Source organism: Rhineura floridana, chromosome 3 (genome assembly GCF_030035675.1).
Source record: "Rhineura floridana isolate rRhiFlo1 chromosome 3, rRhiFlo1.hap2, whole genome shotgun sequence".
Taxonomy (NCBI): domain Eukaryota; kingdom Metazoa; phylum Chordata; class Lepidosauria; order Squamata; family Rhineuridae; genus Rhineura; species Rhineura floridana.
The window spans coordinates 102,088,155-102,109,446 of record NC_084482.1 but is presented as its reverse complement, the minus strand read 5'-3'; the positions used below and the strand labels follow the sequence as shown (position 1 = coordinate 102,109,446).

General features: G+C 41.1%; 1 protein-coding gene across 2 annotated transcripts; it reads left to right on the top strand.

The window, feature by feature from the left end:
- Nucleotides 1-1,947: 1,947 nt before the first annotated feature.
- On the top strand, nucleotides 1,948-20,491 carry C3H5orf15 (chromosome 3 C5orf15 homolog). 2 transcript variants are annotated; one of them, XM_061621919.1, is made up of 3 exons: nucleotides 1,948-2,045; nucleotides 14,505-15,064; nucleotides 19,013-20,491. In XM_061621919.1, exons 1-3 carry the CDS (start codon nucleotides 1,958-1,960, stop codon nucleotides 19,142-19,144), a joined length of 780 nt encoding a protein of 259 aa, XP_061477903.1. In that variant the 5' UTR covers nucleotides 1,948-1,957; the 3' UTR covers nucleotides 19,145-20,491. The 2 variants fall into 2 exon arrangements, with proteins under 2 accessions (XP_061477903.1, XP_061477902.1); XM_061621918.1 differs by lacking the exon at nucleotides 1,948-2,045 and adding an exon at nucleotides 2,349-2,995.
- Nucleotides 20,492-21,292: the final 801 nt, after the last annotated feature.

Below are 21,292 nucleotides of genomic sequence, written 5' to 3'. Positions count from 1 at the left end.
TTAGACTCTGCATTGAGATTTGTTACTGTGGTATTAAGTCTGAGAGATTACTATTTTCCCTGCGCTACAATTATAGTGGGTAAGCAACTTATATGATAAAAAATATACATTCCTTGGGCTTCGTTTATGTTTATCAGCAGATTGACCTTGACAATCTTCTGTCATTGATTCTTGATGCTATGTACAACAGAATCTGTCAAGGTTTATTAGTGTTCCTGTTCTTGATGTTTTGCATTTGCCAATCTGATTAACATGTTATCTCTGTCCAAATCGTGACATCGGAGAGAACATTTTCTTAAACTAAAGAAAAATAGTGATGCTTTCAGCATGTAATGTATATTGTGCCATATCCTTACAAATTTGTGTTGTATGTTTTAAAGTGACCCATGGCTTTTTAAAAATCTTACCTATATTGGTTAACTTTTTATTATAATACAAAATATTTTTGAAACACATATAACATCTAATTTTATTAAATAACAAAATTAACAATATTATCACAGCGTTTGTCTTTAAATAAATTATCAGGACTGAAAGTCACTGACAGTCCTTGGAAACTTTGAAGGATTCAGATATGATATGTCAACTTTCCATGTATTATCAATGGAGTAACTACAGGCATACCCCGCTTTAACATACGCAATGGGACCAGAGCGTGTATGTAAAGTGAAAATGTACTTAAAGTGAAAGAATTATCTATGCATGTACTGCATGGCAATCGCCACCAGATGACAGCGGCGTCATGCCATTAAGTGTCCATAATACGAAGCACGGGTACGTTAAACGGGGTATGGAGGCGACATTAAGTGAAGTGACGTTAAGCAGGGTATGCCTGTAATCCATTGTCCATATCTGGAGGTACGAGGCTGATAAATACTGCAGTGCATTTTGATTATTCATATAATATATAAAGTCATTCAAGTTAGCAAAAAAGGCAATTTCTTCTAATAATTCCATACTAATTCCCCTTTTTGGGCAAGGATCTTGAGTGTGTGGTTGTGGATCAGATACAAGTTCTCTTGGATACAACATTTTCTAGATACATTTCAAAGGGGGTTTCAGCAGGGAAACTGCCTTGGTTGCCTTGTATGATGACCTACATCGAGAGAGATGGGGGACTGTATTCTTGTTAATTCTCCTTGATCTCTCAGTGGAGTTTGATGCCATTGACCATGGTATTCTTCTGGAGCGCTGTTCGAGTTGAGGGAAGGTGTACTGCTTTGCAGTGTTTCCAGGCCTACTTGGATGGTCATCTTCAGAGGGTGGTGCTTGGGGAATGTTGTTCAGCCCAGTGGAACCTTCAGTGTGGCATTCTGCAAGGTTCAATCTTATCCCCCATGCTACATGAAACCACTGAGTGGGATTATCCGGAGTTTTGGAGTACATTGTAAGCAACAGGCTGATGACTCTGCTCTTCTTCTCCTTTACATTTCTGAGGTGTAAGAAAAGAGTACTGGATGATAAAAGCCAGAACTGGATTTGTGTAAAGATCAAGCAAGGAAAGTCATGCAGGGATCTTAAAAAAAAAAAGTATAGTAACGTCGGGAAAACTTTCTGCTGTACCACTAGTAAAACAATGCCTAGTGGAGTTTACCCGTTTGCGAATGAGCTGCTACCTCTGAGTTATCTCAGCCACTTACGTTGCTTATACTGTATTCAACATGTGTGGAAGGGCACGAGTTTGATGAAGAATCAGAATTTAGGATGTTTGAAGGTTATTCTTGTTTTCTTATAGCTTCAAGTTCAAATAAGATTGCCCTGTGATGTGGAACCAGAATTCTTCAGGTTCCTTCTTATTTTGCACCCAAACTGAGGAAATCCTAGCCAAATTCCCACTTATGGTCAGAGAGACGGAATCGGAAGTGAGGGAGATTTTCCCGAGGACGGTAATCAGGCAGGGAATTACGCCCTGCTGCGCATGCGCAGTCTTGTCTTTCCGCGGGGAGGAGGAGGATGCATGCTCAGTTCAGCTTCCTGCTTTTTGTCAGTCCTGCGCAGTTGTTGCGCCCGGCTTTACGGAAGGTGCAGCCCGTTAAAGCATAATTGTAGGTACTTCCGGTCTAAGAGTGTATTGAATTTCCGCTCTTAACTTTCAGAGCAAAGTATATAAGGGATTTCACCACTGAGAGGGCCACAGAGCGACTATGCCTCTGGTAGAGGAACATAGGAAGCCTTATACCGGATCAAACTATTGGCCTATCTAGCTTAGTGCCTTCCGTACTGGCTGGTAGCACCTCTTTACGGTTTTTCTCTCAGCTCTACGCTGGGGAAGAGCTACAGCTTTTCCTCCATGGTCAATGGCAGCTTTCGCTTTCTTAATTGGAAGTTCCTCAGAGATGGGGTAAAAAAAATATAAGAGAGGGAGGGTGATGCAGTTTGAATTTCCTGTTGCAATAATGGACCTTTTCTCCAGTGTAAATCCGGAAATTCTATATGCCGATAATAAGACGCGACATTATTATATTTTTTCCAGAAGAGTAGGTGTGTTATTCTGTACAGGAAACCCAGCAGAGTCTTGTGGAATCGTAAAGCCTAACAAAGTTGTTGTGGCCGTACAAGCTTTCATGGAGAGCACAGTCGGCTTCCATCAGATGTATGAAGAGAAATCCTAAATTGGCAAGCATATATTACACACACGCGCGCGCGGCTGGAGTGGAGAAGAACTGAATACAATGATGACTTCAGAGGGAAATGAAGTTAGAACTTCATTTTTCGTTTCTCTGTAAGACTCTGAGAGGGCGGGGCGAAGACTGTAACTCTACGTGCCCAAGTCCTGCGGAGCGTCGTTGCCTAGCAGCGCGTGGAGGGTAGTGGGCGGATCGCCACGTCTTCGACGGCTGCTGCCGGTTGTCAGCAAACATGGCTGCCTCCGGACGAAAGATGAGGGGAGGCGCCGGGGCACGAGAGACGTCGTCGCTGTTGGGTCGGGCTGTTCTCTTTCTTTCGTTTGTGCTGCTGGACTTGGCCCTGCCGGTCCGGGGCCAGTTTCAGGAAGGTAAGCTGGGCGCGGCCGGCAGCGTGCCCTAGGTTGATAAACGGCAGTGAGCCCTGCAGCATACCCGGAGAGAGCCATGCGAGTCGTGGGTTCCGCGTAAATCTTTCCTTTGCCCGGCCTGAAGGTTTTACTGCCCTCCTCATTCTCTCCTCTCCTTATGCTTCGCGTTCTTGATCTCTGACCGTTTCTCCTTCGCCTCTTCCCCTTTTCTCCTCTGGTGCCCATCTGAGTTATTTTGTATAGGAAGGAGGCCCTGCAGGCAATCACGAGGAGGGCTTCTCGGGACAAGTGCGAGGCTGCCTCTTCATTCACTGTCGCCAACCTGACTATATTATCTCTCTCCACCCACTTTAGAGTTATCAGCTGCCCTTAATAATTCTCTCTCTCAACAGAGTAGCCAGTTGCAGCCTCATCTGTTTATTTGTTTTATTTAAAATATTTATATGCAGGCCTTTATCCTATTTGGATTTACTACACACAATGCCACTGCAAAAACCAAAACCTTAAGACTTGAATACAACGCGGCTTACTTCTGATAAACCTAAAAACGATAGGATTATGTGGTTAGCGACATAAGAAAATTAATCATTTTGGTTGTATAAAATGTTATTCCCCAACCCTTTGGAGCATATTTGGGCGATACACAGGACACTGCAGGGGAGAGAAGAGAACAATGGTTATACTTGCAGGCTGACACAGTTCTATAGTACCTTTTTGTCTAATCAGTTGTCTGTTAGATTTAAAAAGGGACTCTCAACAATTCTCACAGTTTTCGACTTCCGGGAAGGGTGACTTCGCTTGTGCCTGCTTTTGAGACGGGCTCCCGCCTCAAAAGAAGCTTATTCAGATATAAATCAGTCAGAACATTTTTTTTTGACTGATGAAATTTCTCCCGGGCAGGGAGAAACGTAGAGATCAACCTCTAAAGCCTGTTTTTGTTGGGAGGACTGGATTTCATTAATTTATGAGAAAAGGCCCAGCCAGCAATGCCGGACAGACTTCCGAACAAGCTCTATCTGATTAATGCGATACGTTTATCTTTTCTTCAAAGAGAAAACGGACTAACAGGCAAGCACCCTTCTTTCTATTATTTTTTTTACTTGGTTTAAATTGTTGCAGTAAAAAGAGATTTGTCAAATGAATCAGCTTTAAAGAACTTCTGGGTGAGCTCTAACTCTTCTCTGTTATTCACGAAATTAACAGCTTATCTCTGTTTCTATTGCAAAAAGCTGTCCTGGATGTGCATTCTAAAGATATAAACAGAAGAGGGATTTCTATTCCGAGGAACATTATATTGTCTGGGACTATTCTCTTTTTGGTCTATTTTATTTTGACGAATCTGCTTCTTCACGACGCCACTAACTGTTTTGATGCTGGGAACTAAATTTGTTTTGTGTTCTTGAACATAGAGAGATAAGGCAGGCTGCTCTGTTTATACTGTGATGTCATCAAGCCTGGAATATTAACCCAATTGTTGCTGAAATAAGAAGTGGTTCTTCTTTATTTTTGTTTTGTTTTGTTTTCGTGGTTTTAAAAATGGCAATCAAGAAAGTGGCTGAGAATCTGGAAGTAATTATGTTTCAGAAAATAATGGATGAGATTGAGATAACGAAACAAACCCTGCGACAGGGCAGTAAGGAGCTGAAAATTGAACTGAGCAAAATGACGCAGGAGCTTAAAGAAATAGGGGATCCTGTGAGAGAGGAGAATGAGATCAGAGATGAGAAAAGAAAAAATAAAGGGAAGATACAAGCCCTGGAGATTGGAACAAATGTGGAATTGGAAAAAGATCTGGAGTTTATGGATATTAGAAATAAAATCTACTGTTTGGAATTTAACGTTATCTCTGAAGAAATTAATGAAGATATTAGAGATAAAGTTATCAATGGCTTGGATAATCTTCTGGACTGGAATGACGTGATGGAGCTTGATATAGAGAAAATCTATGGAATTAACTGCAGCCATGTGACAATGGAAAAACTCTCAAGAGATGAGCCAGTGCATTTTGTAAAAAAGAAGAACACAGATATGACTTTACAACAATATTTCAGCAACTTATTCAGAATTGATGGCAAGAAAATATTTGGGATAGAGGAAATTCCCATCAGACTCTTATTATATGACTATGGCTATGACAGCAAGATTATTATGGAATACTGATAATGGAAGATTGGACACTGAAATTACTGGACTTAACAGGACTATTGAAGATGGAAGATGGAATTAATATGGATAATGGAATAATGGCTATTGAAATTATTGGACCTAACAGATTTTGATGAGATGGATTGATCGATATATTTATTTGGACTATGGTTGTGACAATAAGATTATTATTATTATTAACGAGATGGATTAATCAACATGTTTATTTGGAGAAAAATTGATAGATATATTTCTTAAAGAATTGAAACCTCTCTTTGACTTTTTGTGGAAAGAATAAAGTAATGTTTATGAGATTTGATGATTAATTAAGATAACTACTGGAGGAAAGTGATTTTATAATATAATTTAAGAGACAGGATTGTTATATATTGTAGACCTACAACTGATTTGATCTGCGACAAATGGGAAGTCAACATTTTATTTTTTTGTTTAATCATTTTTGTTTTGTTTTGTATTTTGTCTTTGAATGTTTTATGATTTTGTTTTGTATGTTTTATGAAAATTTGAATAAAAATTATTGTAAAAAAAAAAAAACAATTCTCACAGTTTTCCAACCAGCTTTGAATCCACTTGATGGTGCTATCATAGAGCCTACATATTTAATGAGTTTGCTAACCAAAACATTATGGGGAACGTTGTCAGATATTTTGCTGAAATCAAGATAAAAAATGCTGTGAACATAATTTATGAGCCACTAACATGGTAACCAGGAAAAAAAGAGATAAGATTTCATTTCACAGGATTTATTCTTGATAAATCAATTCTAGTTTTTATGAATCACTGCATTGGTATCAATATTCTTACACTGCATTATAATATGTTCTTGTATTTTCCTTGATATCAAAGTCAGAGTGACTGATTTGTAGTTTCCTAGATCTTCTTTCTACTTTTTGAAGATTGGGGCATTTGGCTATCTCATCTTGCAGCACTTCACGTGTTTGCTAGGATTTCTCAAAGGTAATAATAGGAATAGGTTCTAAGAGTACATCAGCAAGTTTATTAAACTTGAACTCATTTAAGGTAGCTAAATATTTCCTGACCAACTTCTTACCAATCTTGATCTGTAATCCTATCTTCTCACCATTCATGCTCCATTTGTGAGGCTGCACGAAGTTCCCCTTCTGGAACAAGATTGTAGCAAAGTAGAATTTGAGCTGGTCCATCTTAGTGACCAATGTTAATTTCACCATCCTTACTGACCAGTGGGTCTACTGCTGCCTTCCTCTTAATTCAAAGCATACCTGAAAAAGCACTTTTTGTTGCTCTTCGTATCCCTCACCATCCCTAGCTTGTTTTGAGCTTTAGCTTTCTTGACACTGTCCTTAGAAGTCAAGGCTACTTGTCTGTACTCATCCAAGGTGATCTGTTCTTCCTTCCATGTCTTATGAGAGTCCCATTTTATTTTCAGCTCAACCAAACTTTGTGCTGCTATGTTAGCTTTGTTAATTGTCCCATTTTTTTTTGCTTCTGATGCCTTTAGTAACTCTATTTCTTCAACAACTCCCACCCATCTTGGACTTCTTTCCCCATGCTCTGTCCAGGATCTGGTACACTTCAACATTTTTAGCAATGTTTAGCTGGGCATAGAATCATTTCTTGTAGTCTTATCAAAAAGGGTTCCTGAATTTGCTATACTCACCTTAAACTTTTCTTAATATCAAAAATTCCAGGACACACAATCTCTTTTCCCTAAGAGTATTACATACAGTTTGTTTAATATCAGTGTGACTTGGAATTTTTGTTAAATTCTAAATTCTGCTTCACATAGGAAAATAAGTGTTATATAAACAAGGAAGAGTCTGTTCCACTGTTAGTTTGATATACCATGAATGGCTTGATTGTCTCCACCTATTTAACATTTTTATTCCCAGGCACTTAGAAGTAAGCAAATATTTTTCTGTGCACCACTCCTCAATACTTTGAATGCCAAAACCCATAGTTTTCCAGTGTGTCTATATCGGACATCAGATTGCTATAATAAGTGGTAATGTTGTTAGTCCATTTTTGCCTCATACATTTTTAATATATAAAATGTTTTCTTTAATTCACTTGGAGCTTGCCTTAAAGAACGTGTCTTTGAAAATCTGTTCAAGTTATATTTTGCTAATGTATTTACATATTGATTGGCTTAGCCAAAGGAGTGTGAGTGAGACGCAGCAGGTTTTGCTCATGCTATCCTGTTTTCTTGTGACTTGTTCTTCCTGATTTTGTAATCCATAAGTGCAATGCCACCAGATCATGCTGTTCTGTCTCCTTTGTTACAAGAATGACTTGCGTGGCATTGCTAAATTGGATTGCCACATTGTGACTTTTGCTTGGATTTGAGAATTTTTCATGGGTGTTGCTTGCTTTCTTATAAAGAAAAGAGGATACATGGTTTGTCTTTCTCGTTGCAGCCTAAGAAAAAACTATTTCAAATACCCAGAAATAGTAGCAGGTGGGTGAGGCTGTGTTGCTGACCTGGCTTCTCAATGCCGCACACCACTGCTGGTTACCGAGAGGAGGAGGATAAGGCAGCAGGGAACTTGGTGTGGTACAGGTGCAGCAATGGAGCCAATCCCCTGCTGTGCCCACATCAAGTTACCCACTGCCTTGCCTCTCTTCCTCTTAGTAACTGGCAGCAATGCGTGGCATTGGGAATCCAGGTCAACTACAGAGTTCCGCCTGCTGTTACTGCCTGGGAACCATCACTAACTTTTCAGGTGGCAGATGTGCATAAACTTGGAGCAGGCTGGGGGTGGGAGAATCATTGGGTTTTTAGGAACTTGGGCAACAAGTCCATGGGACTTCTCTTGCTTACATCATGGCTACTCAGCCAACTTCACCACACCTCAGTTAAAATTTTCAATTTTTTCATAGTTAACATTATTTTTCTGCATGTTATTTGTCTCAGTCTGTACGGTACTACTTCCTAGGTTTATAGTCATATGTTCAGTTGATCATTATTGGAAAACGTGTCAGAGCAGCAGACTGACCATGTTGATCTTGGCATCTCATTTCACAGTGTTGAAACACACTGTCATACTCTTATCCATTTGTTACATCGTTTGTCTCACCAAGTTCTGCATTATTTTTTCGCTTGACAAAGAGGCTTCAGCTGTTATCCTGTTTGTATCAAGCACTTCGTAACAACTGTCCATGTTCAGTGACTTCTTGACCTGGCTTGCACATCACATAAAACCATAGTTAAAATAAATAATGACTTAATGTGAACATGCAGTGTGCTAGTACATGCAATGAAATCGCAGTTACTTCTCCCCTGTTCCTTCCTTGCTGTCAGGAAACAAGCCATGGTCTGACTTCTCATGTCAAAACCCAGACTCCTGATTTGCTTTTCTCCAAACCAGGAGTGGTAAATCAAGAGCCTTGGTTCCCACTTGTTTGTTTGCAGGAAAGAAACCACAAGCTGGGGTTCATATATAAAGATGCACCAGACCATAGCTTGTTTATCAGCAGCAGCAGTGAGGAAGAAGTAAATTGCCTACGATTTCAGCAGTGTGCATGAGCATGCCGCAGATTCACATTAAATTATAGTTTATTTTAACTGTGGTTTAATGTGATGTGTGAACTTGGACCTTGTTTGTAAACAAACTGAAGCACATCATGTATCTGCCAAGCTCTCATTACTTCAGTGGAGTTGGCAATTCCATCTATGGATCTCTTTGTATATGCACTGTTGATTTATGTGGAAGCCTGGATTGAACATTGTATCTGTAGTAATAACTGTCCTGAAATACCTGGTAGCCAGATTTCCTAGATATGCTTCATGTGAAAGAGTCTGAGAGGAAATGTTTACATTCACTGAGAAAATGGATAGTCCAAAAGTTTGCATTTATATATATGTAGTCAGATCATAAGTGCAGTAAGTAGAACTATTGCAAAGGCTTCATATTTGCTTAAATGCTTTCTTGATCCGAGGACCCATTATTTATTTATATTTTACTAGATTTATATTCCAGTTTTTGATTAGAGTACTCAGCTGACAACATTAATAAAATACAGTGGATACACACATTCTTGAACCACACACTGAAATTAAAAACTAACCCCACAGGAGCAGGAGATGTTATCTGATGTTCCTTCCCACAGGGACACTGGGTATTGGCGGGCTGTGTGAGGGGAAAGGGGACAATTCAGCTGGAGTAGGCTCTGGTGCCTTCCTTTCCTTCATCCCTTGTTCTCCTGCCACCATGCAAAATTATTCAAACCTGTGGACTTGGTGGAAGTCAGATTACTATTCTATGTTACACAAGACTGAAGTCAAAACACATTTGGCTAGTATGCTTTCACCACTGTTAACATTTAAGGCCATCTTTTGGTTTCATTGTGGCTTGCAAGTTGTCAATAACATGGTTAGCAAAACTTTTTTTTTTTTAAAAAGTCTTGAATAGAGAATATCAAGATAATTTGCTGCTTTTTGCATAACATATTGGTAATTGTTAAAGTTTTCAATAAATTTGATAATGAAATATTTTACTATTCTTAACCTTTATCTCATCGGTATATCAGGTGCTTGTGAGGTCCATCATAACTTTAAGAGTTGATGCTGTGCAGGCCAGTGGCACCCAACCAGTGTTGCCAAGTATTATACAGCCATGAGAGTGGCTGTATACTATAGTCAGCATGGATTTTTTGCATTCTGCAGTGTTAAATTGAAAATACACCCCATGCCATTCTGATGCTTCCCATAAGCTCATTTCAAAACAAAACCTTACAAAACTTATAGTCCTGAACTCAGAAACGCTTGCTTAACAACCCTTTCAATCTTCATGGTGATACACAAAACAGGCAGAGAGAACCAAGAGTTCAAAGTGTAAAAAGAGAGAGAGAAAACCAGACCCCTTTTGCACTTTTTTCTGTCAGAGTTCTCATAATCTATTCAAATTAATTAAAAATCAGCCATGTTCACAGAGTACCTGTAATCCTATTACTGACCTTGTCCCATAGTCTGACCTTCATTTTCTGCAGTTTAAAAGTTTAAAAAATTCCTGTCTGATTTTTAATTCATTTAAGAAATTTTGGCCTGAACTCAATGATAATGTTGGGCATGCTCAGTAAAAACCAACTGTCAGTGTTCTAAAAGCCAGACTCACAGCTGCTGGGCTTGCTTAATCGGGGCCACACCCACACCAGACTTGAGATAGTCATGGCTTCCCTCAAAGAATAGTGGGAAGTGGGAAGGGTGCTGAGAGGAGACTCTTATTCCCCTGACAGAGCTCCAGTGGCCAGAGTGGTTTAACAGTCCGCCGCTCTGACTGAAGCTCTGTGAGGGGAACAGGGCATCTCCTAGCAACTCTCACCACCCTTCAGTAGCTACACTTCCCAGGATTCTTTGAGAGAAGCCATGACTGTCTAAAGTGAAATAAAGCTGTGGTGTGGATGTGGCCAGTGACTGCTTTGGTTTAAATTTGAGTGAGAGGCTACATGTGCCTGCCTTAGAATTTTTCTACTGGGGGAAACTCTGAAAAAGAATGATACTGTTCACAATATTTTCCTTTTGGAAAGGAAAGGGGCTTCCCCTGCCCAGTGCCCACCCACCCAATCTCTTCCCCCTCCCCTTCCTGCCATCCTCCTCCTGCCCTCCCCCAGGTCAGTTTCACCTATCCATGATTGCACAGGAGTAAATCCCACTGAACTCAAAAAGCATGCAAATGATCAAACTTGCCCTCCCCTCCTCCCTATCCCCTTCCTCTTTCCCCTTCCCCTTCTTTCATTCCTCACTTCCCCTCCCCACTCCCCCTCCCCACTCCCCTTCCTCCTCCCCCATGGTCAGTTTTACCCATCCTAGGACTATGACCTGGGAGACCAGGGTCCAAATCCCCATACAGCCATGAAGCTCACTGGGTGACCTTGGGCCAGTCTCTGCCTCTCAGCCTCAGAGGAAGGCAATGGTAAAACCACCTCTGAATACCACTTACCATGAAAACCCTATTCATAGGCTCGCCATAAGTTGGAATTGACTTGAAGGCAGTCCATTTCATTTTAAAGAATAATTGCATGGGAGTAAATCCCATTGAACTCTATAAGCATGCAAATGATCAAACCTGCGTTCTCCTCCTCTGCCCTCCCACCACCTTTCTTTTGCAGCTTCCCTCCCCCTTCTTTCACCCCTCCCCTTCCAATCCTCTCTTCCAATCCCGTCCCACTACTTCTGTTCCCCTCTCCCCCCTTCTTCCTTTCCTCTACTCTTCCCCCTCCTCCTCCCCCATGGTCAGTTTTACCTATCCTAGCCACGATTGCACAGGAGTAAATCCCACTGAACTCAGTAAGCATGCAAATGATCAGACCTGTCTTTTCCCTCCTTCCCCTCTCTTCACCCTTCTCCTCCCTTCTTCCTCTCCTCTCCTCCCCTCTTCCTTCTTCCTCTTCCCCTGCCCACTCCAGGCCTCCCTCCCCATCGTCAATTTTACCTATCCTAAGCATGATTGCATAGGAGTAAATCCCAGTTAACCCAAAAAGCATACAAATGATCAATCCATTTTCAGCAAACTTGCACAGGACTCCATTTCTTACCTCCCAGATTAAAAAGCAGAGAAATTCACTAGTAGACAAAAACCCTTGCGGTTTAAGAATGTACCTATAGCCAACACATATTTCTATCAAAAGTTAAAAAGCAGGGAAATTGGGCAACTACAGTGAATGCCCCAGGGGAGCAGGAGACCTGACCTCCTCTCTGAGATATTGGACTGCCTTACAAATTTGTCAAAATGCAAACACAATTTGGGTTGGTCTTTCACAGTCCAATCCACTTGCTGTGTAGTTAGGAAGAATTTGGTAACATGTGCCTCTGAGCATATGGTGAGTGGTGGCAACATCATCAGCTTCGACAGGGTGAAAGCTGAGCCATAAAGTCATTAGCCGGCAGCTCGCTGGGTTGTAAATCTGCCAAGGCCAGGAAGATAACAGAGACGAGATGAAGGAAGATCAGAGGAGTCTTTCCAAGTGCACATACCGAGTCAGTGTCCAAGAAGCAAAGTCACGGGGGGAATTCCGGATCCAGTTAGACAAGAGATCACTCCAGGGGGCTGGGTTCTGAAATCTGGGTGTAGTGTGGATGTTACAGCCGACATAGTCAGCAGCCCACTGAAGTCAAGAGCTGCCTTTTAAATCCCACTCCCTAGGACAGGTGTAGGTAATCAGCCCTCCAGCTCCCAAGAGCTTGCTGTCTTAAATGGTAGACTGGCAGTGTTGTTGCATTACTTGCGGGCATCTTCACTCCGCAGGGGGGAGGGGAGCCTCCTGTTCACTCCCTGAATCTGACTGAGGGACTTACACTCTCCAGATGAGGGAGAGCTGGAGATGCATCCTCGGAGATTCGCTTGTTCCCTCTCCTGGGTCTGCTGCCCTCCAGTCTTCCTCCTGTTCCTCCTCTGAGGACTCATCTGAAGGGGGTATGACAAACATCTGCAATCAGCCCAAATAACAGAAACAAGGCATGTGCTGTGCTGATCTTGTTTTAGCAGAGAGGAAGCAACAATATTAAAACAATCTCTATAGTTCAGATAGTCACTTTAAATATGTTTGATTTAATTTACAATTTTAGTGAAGTTTCCTGTAGTAAATCATTCCCTTTAGCTTCTGTTTCTGTGAATACGTAAAGTACAGCAACACTTTGCAACACTAAAAAAAAGCTCCAAAAACAATTGTGGAATAATGGCACCGACTGTTCTGCATAATAGTTTCCAATGGACATGAGGAATGTCTCAATTTGCACAAAATAAAACAGTGGGAGATGAAATATATTCTAGCAAAATTCTAGGTGTGCTCTATGTTTTTAATTGACCATGCCCACCTTTCCTTAAGTGGAGTGGTTTAAGCATAGCAATCTGAAAACATGCACCTTGGGCAAGCCAAGTTTGTTTTTTCCAACAGCTAGAGTCATTGCTTAAGTAGCAACATATTGTAATCAGTCTGATTTTACATCAAACTGCAGGTTAAGATTCCACTGTTAAGGCACCCAAAATAGAAATAGAGCATAACCTCCAGTTTGAAACACAAAAGGCTGTCTTCACCATCATATGACACTGACCAATAAAAAGGCTTTGAAATTAATAAAAATAAATTTGACACAGATTTCTAGGATGAATAATGAGAGAAATATAATTTTCTAGGTTAGATTCTCTGTAGAAAGAGTAGTAACAGAATAGAAGCAAAGGAAGAACACCAACAAACATATAAAAATGTAATTCTCCATCTTTGGAGATGGCAGGTGTTGCCACCTCGCACCATATGCTCAGAGGCACATGTTACCAAATTCTTCCAAGCTACACAACAAGTGGATTGGACTGTGAAAGACCAACCCAAATTGTGTTTGCATTTTGACAAATTTGTAGGGCAGTCCAATATATCAGAGAGGAGGTCAGGTCTCCTGCTCCCCTAGGGCATTCTCTATAGCCGCCCAATTTCTCTGCTTATTAAAGTTTGATAGAAATATGTGTTGGCTATAGGTATGTTCTTAAACCTCAAGGATTTTGCCTATTTGTGAATAATAATAGCAGTTGCACTCTAGTTGTGCAACATCTTTTTCAGGCACAAGCTTTCCATTGCATTTGGCTGTTGTATCACATTAAGAATGAGGTTTATGATAGCGGAATGGCTGTTGCATGAGTGGGCTACCACAATTGGATATTACCCAATGTGGACAGTAACAGAGCTACTGTCTTGGCTTGTCCTGTACTGAAAGTTATTGGAATGCTGTGTGCAAAAATCAGGATTGTGCAGCAACAGATATTGCCTTGTATATTCATCTCACAAATTAGTGTGCCACTGGATTGCTGGAAATATGTTTCATGATCTCTACATATATTTCCATTGTAAAAAAAACCTTTTAAAAGAACTTTACAAGGTTCTGAAGTTTAAAATTTCCAGACCTTGTGTTTTGATACAGGGCCTTATTTTCAAAATGTTTGTGAAGAAAAATAGTTTGTTGATTCTGTTTTGTTCCTCCCCAAAGAGTGATATCTAGTGTGGCATGAGCAGGTGTCCACTTGTGCAACCGAGCTTCTCTTTCCTCTTCTTCCCACTGCACCCCCCCTCCCCTCCCAAAATCTGCTCTGGAGAGTTGGGATACCCTCTGGAACAGATTCTGGGAGCACACAAGGGGACTGGAGGGGAAGAGAAACTGAAAGTCTTGTTGCTGAAGTGGATTTCTGTTGTGCAAGTGGGCAGGCATAATTAAACATTGCCCAGTGTATTATATCAACATTTGAAGTAATAATTGGTGATGGGTTTTGCCCACAGCCTTATACTATGTTATTATTGGCAGTCTTTATAAAATCAAGATATACAGCAAGAATATTTGTTGAAAACTTCATATTATTCTGATTTTATTGCCTCTTCTTAGGCACTACGCTTGAGACTGATCCAACTGAGAAAATAACTGATAACTCTGAAACTCATAATGTAACATCCGTTATTCAAAAAGCCGGTATGACAAATACAACAAAAGAAGATATACCCTCAACATCTCTGAAAATCAATGTTTCTGTAGCACCTGGGCCGACCATAGCAAAAGATAAGCTAGCTTCATCTTCTGTACCAGCTTCTGTGACTCCTACTTCACAAATAGTTATTGATGCTTCAGAAGACACAAATATTAATGAAGATGGCATTACGGACAAAGGCATACTGTCTAGTTTCCTACCAATAGTGAAAGGAACTATAGAACCTGGTGAATATTATGGACCATATGGAATGTCATCTGAAGACCAAGATGATCAAACCATTTCAGAATTTACGGAAAAGGTGGCAAATATGCACAGTTATGAAAATAAGAAATCATTTCCTGATGAGATGGATACCACTGTCTCAGAATCGGAAGAAGATAGCCATTTCTTTTTTCACCTGGTTATTGTTGCCTTTTTGGTAGCTGTTGTTTACATCACATATCACAATAAAAGAAAGGTAGGCTGTGTTTAAAACTGTTAAAACAATGTGGACTATACCATTATGCTGGCATTTATACTTTATTTTGCAAATAACAAAGGTAATATTTGAATAGCATCAGAAATCTTTTTATATTCTTGATGGTGCTTGGAGGTAAGTGCTAGGCAGAATGAATACAGCTCCTTTGGAAATGTAGGGTTGCAAAGATGAGAATCTCAAATGAAGATGGAGTCCAGTGCAGAATATTGAGATAATTAAGTTGACTCCTGGATTTGTAAATATAAGCAGATGTTAATCTGCCCATAATTAACCCTTTGTGACATGACACTTATGATAAGTTTTACAAAAATTGCAAAGCAGATTTGACAGTGTAAGTAAACGGAAAAGAATGACGTAAGACTGAATAAAACACACATAGCAGTAGATGTGCTAGTGCATTTTATTCAGTCATAAAAATGCTTAATGTTCTGAAGAATGTAAATATCTTCTCTTCCACACACTGTGTGGAAATTTGTTCTTTTAATTTATTTTCCCCTTATTGTCTTCATTGGATTCCTTATCTAATGTAATACGACTGAGGTGACACTACTTTCTTCTAGAGTTCTCTGCTTCCATCCTCTCATGGACGGGTTCCTTGTTGCTCATCTGCTGTGCCTACTGGCATGTGTGTGCTGTTGTTTAATGCTAGATCGGTACACAATAAGATTACACTCATCCGTGATTTGATCATGGATGAAGGTGCCGATTTGGTGTGCATTACCGAGAACTGGGTGGGTGAGCTGGGAGGAGTTGATCTGACCCAGCTTTGCCCACCTGGATACTCGGTACAACACCAGCACAGGCTGCAAGGATGGGGGGGAAGGGGGAGGAGTTGCTGTGGTCTACAGAACTTCCATCTCTGTCATCAGGAAACCACTCTGTCTTGGAGCTGGCTGTGAGGGCCTGTACCTGGTGTTGAGCCAAGGAGACAGTAAACTAGGATTGCTGCTGGTGTACCATCCACCCTGCTGCCTGGCAGCTTCTGTGACCAAGCTGGTGGAGGCCGTCTTGGCTGTGGTATTGGAGGAGCCCGGAACAATAGTCCTCGGTGATTTCAGTGTCCATGCTGAGGCTGCCTGTTGTGTTTTGGCTTGGGACTTCATGGCCTCCATGATGACCGTGGGGCTGTCTTGTCACCGGCCCAACACATAGGCCAGGGCACACCCTCTACTTGGTTTTTGCTCCAGATGGGTGGTGTGGAGATAGGGTGTGTGTGGATGTCACCCCATTGTCATGGTCAGACCACTTCCTGGTGAAGTTTAGACTTATGGCGCTGATCCCTGCAGGGGTGGTGGTCAGATTAAGATGGTCCATCCCTGGAGATTAATGGAATCCACTGGATTCCTGAATGCCCTGGGGGAGTTCCCAGTAGATAGAGCAGGTGACCCTGTTGAAGCCCTTGTCACGCTGTGGAACAGCGAGGCGTGTCAGGCTCTTGACACGGTTGTCCCCGAGTGCCCTCTCCGGCATTGTGGAGCCTGCTTTGCACCCTGGTACACCAGTGAGCTAAGGACAATGAAACAGGCTGGATGACGGCTAGAGCACAAGTGGCGAAATATGTGCTTGAGGCTGATCGGGCATGAGTAAAATATAACCATGCCTATTGTGAGGCGGTGAGGGTGGCAAAGAAGGCCCACTTCTCTGCCTCCATTGCATCCTCAAGTAGCTGTCCAGTGGAGCTTTTCCGTTCTCAGGGGTCTGTTGACATCAACTCCAGGAAATGGAGTCTTAGACCCTTCAGAGGCCCACTGTGAATTGTTTGCAAGGCCCTTTGAGGGTAAAGTTGCTTGCCTCTGTAGCAAACTTGATGCTTCATCCACATCTGCTGTAGTCTCCAATGAGATGTCCAGTGCAACATCTGCTGCAACTTCTTGGGAATGGTTTCAGATGATGCAGCCTGATGATGTGGACAAGGTGCTTGCAACGATGCGACCACAACATGCCCTCTCGACCCTTGCCCATCTTGGCTTATTAAAGCTTGCTGAGGGGATTTGACCGAGTGGATCCAGGGTGTGGTTAACGTATCGTTGCGGGAGGGAGTGGTTCCATTCACCCTGAAAGAGGCGGTGATTCGCCCGTTCCTATAGAAGCCCACCCTGGACCCATTGGTTTGCGACAACTACTGCCCAGTCGCAAATACCCTCTTCTTACGGAAGGTGATTGAGAGGGTGTGGTGCAGCAGTTGCAAGTACTCTTGGATGAAACAGATTATCTTGACCCATTCCAGTCTGGATTCAGGCCTGGTTATGGGACTGAATTGGCCTTAGTCTCTCTAATGGATGACCTTTTTCGGGGGAAGGACAGGGGGAGTGTGACCCTGTTATTCTTACTTGATCTCTTGGCTGCTTTTGATACCATTGACCATGGTATCCTTCTGGGCCGACTTGGTGAGATGGGTGTTGGAGGCACTGTTTTACAGTGGTTCCGATCCTATCTCCAGGGTCATTTTCAGAGAATAGCATTCGGTGATTGTATTTTGGCTCCCTGGCAGTTGTGCTGCAGTGTACCATCTTGTCTCCCATGCTGTTTAACATCTATATGAAGCCCTTGGGAGCAGTCATCAGGAGATTTGGGGCAAGGTGTCAGCAGTACACTGATGATATCCAGCTCTATTTCTCTGTAACATCTGAATTGGGAGAAGCCGTGCAAGCCCTGGACCACTGCCTGGACTTAGTGGTGGGCTGGTTGAGGGCCAATAAACTCTCAGTCCTACCAAGATGGAGACACTGTGGGTTGGTAGTTCCCCAGTTCAAATAATTGGTCAGTTGCCTGCTTTGGATGGGGTCATACTCCCTCTGAAAGAGCAGGTCCCTAGTCTGGGGGTGCTCCTGGATCCATCTTCGTTGCGAGAGTCCCCTGGGAATATCTTTCACCAGCTTCAGCTGGTAAGGCAGTGGCCATTTCTGGACCGGGATAGCCTGACCACTATTGTCTGTGCATTGGTAACCTCCAGATTGGATTACTGTAGTGCACTTTATGTGGGACTACACTTGGCATTGGTCCAGAAGCCGCAGCTGGTGCAAAATGTGGCAGCGAGACTGCTCACATAAGGTACCAAAATTCATTCTCATACTGCCCACTCATTTTCTTTTACATGAATGTGCTTGGTTTTCCATTGCAGTGTATTATTCTCTTCTATAAGGAGTATGAACTAGAAGCCCAGCATGACAGAAATCTTTCTGGGGTTTCAGGTTACACTCAGTCAGATCACGGATCAGGTTTTGATGCTGTCTCAACTATGTCTGAAATTAAAAAGCTCTTTAGTTTCTGCAATAGAAGTGTGTGGCTGCCACTGAGTTCTTTAGGAAAAACTAAACACAGTCAGTGACAATAGGTTGTATCCAAGGTTAGTCCAACTCAACTGGACCCACTGAAATCGATGAGCCTAAGTTTTGTTGTTGTATACCTTCAAGTCAGTTACGACTTACGGTGACCCTATGAATCAGCGACCTCCAAGAGCATCTGTCATGAACCACCCTGTTCAGATCTTGTAAGTTCAGGTCTGTGGCTTCCTTTATGGAATCAAGCCATCTCTTGTTTGGCCTTCCTCTTTTTCTACTCCCTTCTGTTTCCCCCAACATTATTATCTTTTCTAGTGAATCATGTCTTCTCATTATGTTTCCAAAGTATGATAACCTCATACCTAAGTTAGTAATGTCCATTAATTTCACTGGGTCTACTTGGAGTAGGACTAACTTTGGATACAACCAATGACAGGCAATTTGCTACTTATTTTATAATTGTAGGCAAAAAGCTGCAAAGGTGTAGTTTGGGCAAGGTTAGATGTTAGTATGAACATTTGGTGAAGGCAGTTGTTGTGATGATTTCCAAAGACTGACAAATGTGGAAAATAAAATTAATAAAAAATTCTTTTTTAAACCACATTAGTATTTCTTTGTAGTTAGTTAACTGTTGCTTTCTTTCCAGATTATCTTGTTGGTCCAGAGCAGAAGATGGCGAGATGGACTTTGTTCCAGAACAGTTGGATATCATCGTTTAGATCAAAATGTTAATGAAGCTATGCCATCATTAAAAATTACCAATGATTACATTTTTTAAAAGCAGTGTGATCTGAGTTTACTGAACTAGTAATTTCCTTTGCCTTTTATATGATGTGCACATTTGCCACGAGCAATGAGCGTGTGCACACTCTTCTTATGTTGCAGGTTTTTAACCTAATATGAGGGCATGTAAGATTAATACTAACTTTTGGTGACAGCCAGACTTTAAAAATCAATGTATATTGTGTCATTTTTAGTCTATTTATCTTTCACTATGTAATTCCTCCTGCCTGGAGCAATCTTAGTTTAGAACATAGCTAAATAATAGTCAATATTCAAAGTATTGATAAATCTGGCATCAGTGAATAATACTGAAAGGAACTCTGGTGATTGTTTTTGGATCATGTATTCTTTTTCATCCTCAGTACAGATTGCTTACCTTAATACAACAAAGTGTCCATCAGTATAAAGCAGAACTCCTTCTGTATGAAGAATTGGGCTGGTATTTGTTCTCTATAGTCTTTGCATAGATACACAATTTAAGAGAACAGTATTTTTCACATGTTACCGATCAGCCTGTCTTCTTGCATAGCTTATAGATATCCATTTTAAATACTGGTGGTGATTAAGAGCCCATTTTTCTCTGCCATTTTGCTTCCAAAAATGACTTGAAAACTCTGAAGTTAAGAGGAACTTTTTCAAGCTTGATGCTGAGATATACAAAAAGATCTGTAGAATAAGCTCATCCTACATTTCCCTTAATATTTTAAGTAGGGGTTGGCAAGACACAATTTGTGGTTTCATTGTATTGCAAACATGGAAGGCATATGAAAGACTTATTACTTCAAGTATTGGTCTAATCAAGGTAATTAGCTGCAGGTAAAGAATTGTCATGAATTGAAGTCTCCCAATTTTAGAGAGCGCTGTACTACTTCCTGTAACTTTGGGGGAAAAAATCCCTTCTGTATGAATTGTACAGAAATGTTCTTGGTACACTGGGATACTTTAAAATAAAGTATGTACTTTTGCTATTTATGTTCATTTTCACAAGTTGTAATTAGTAATAATTAGTACTTTTACTTTAATGTACATCCTGTACATGAGCGATTCATTTTCCAGCACTGAAAAATATGTAAATAATCAGTTGGGACTGTAATTCATTACTTTATATGCAAGTATTATTGTACTATTCTGAAAAACACTTGCACATCTGGCATGGGAAGAGTTGCTATGGGCATGATCTTATTTTAGTAGATAAAGCAATTGAGCTACATTTAGTATGCCTAAAAACAAAAAGGTGAAGCACAACAGTACCTGCCAGAAATGTTTTCTTGCAGTAATTTTTATCATATATTAACTTGTATCACTTTTAATAAGATTTTTCAAATAAATTTCAAGGATATAATTTTGTAGTAACTGTAGCTTGATTTGTAGTATTTCCATTAAAGAGAATTCTTTTTTGGAGATTGCACAAAGCATATAACAATTCTGAACAGTTTTGAATGAAGAATTACTTTTGGTTTAGGAGCAGCATAACAATGACTTTTTGGACTTTCTACCTTCCAGCTTGTTGGGATATCACTTCATGTTGTTAATCTGCTTTCAGGTTCTCCTTTTGTCCTGTTTCAAATGGGCTTGTCTTGGGCTACTGTATGGCTTTTTATTGCTTTGATTGACTTACATATTTCAGTAGCTTCAAATGGTGGGATACTTTGGCCACTACTATGGATTTCTGGGACTGTTTCCAAGCAGTTCCCCAGAAGGTAGGAATGGATGAATGAAGTCCTTGTGAAGTCCTGTGTCTTGTTACTGTCCAGTGCAATATCTGTACTGGGAAAATCATTTAGACTAAGCCTCCCCAACTTACGACCCATCAAGCTGAATGCAGGCTACCAGCTGTCTGGCAACCCCTTTAAGGCCACTGTTTCCATTTTGCCTCTTCCTTTTTTAAGGGTTTTTCTTATGGCAGAATGGGAGAGTAGGGATAAGGGGGAGCTTTGTCCTTCACTTGCCAGGCTGTGCACCTCATGCATGTGGGGTTTGTGGAGGGAACAACTGCAGCCACTCATTCCACATTTCTTTTTTATCCCACCCACCCCAAATGTTGCAGAATAGGGCAGAATATGTGTTTTCTGACATCTTGCCTGGCTGGCTGCCTCATGCTTGTGCAGTGCTTTTTTTTTTTTTTGGCGAAGAGGTGGGGAAC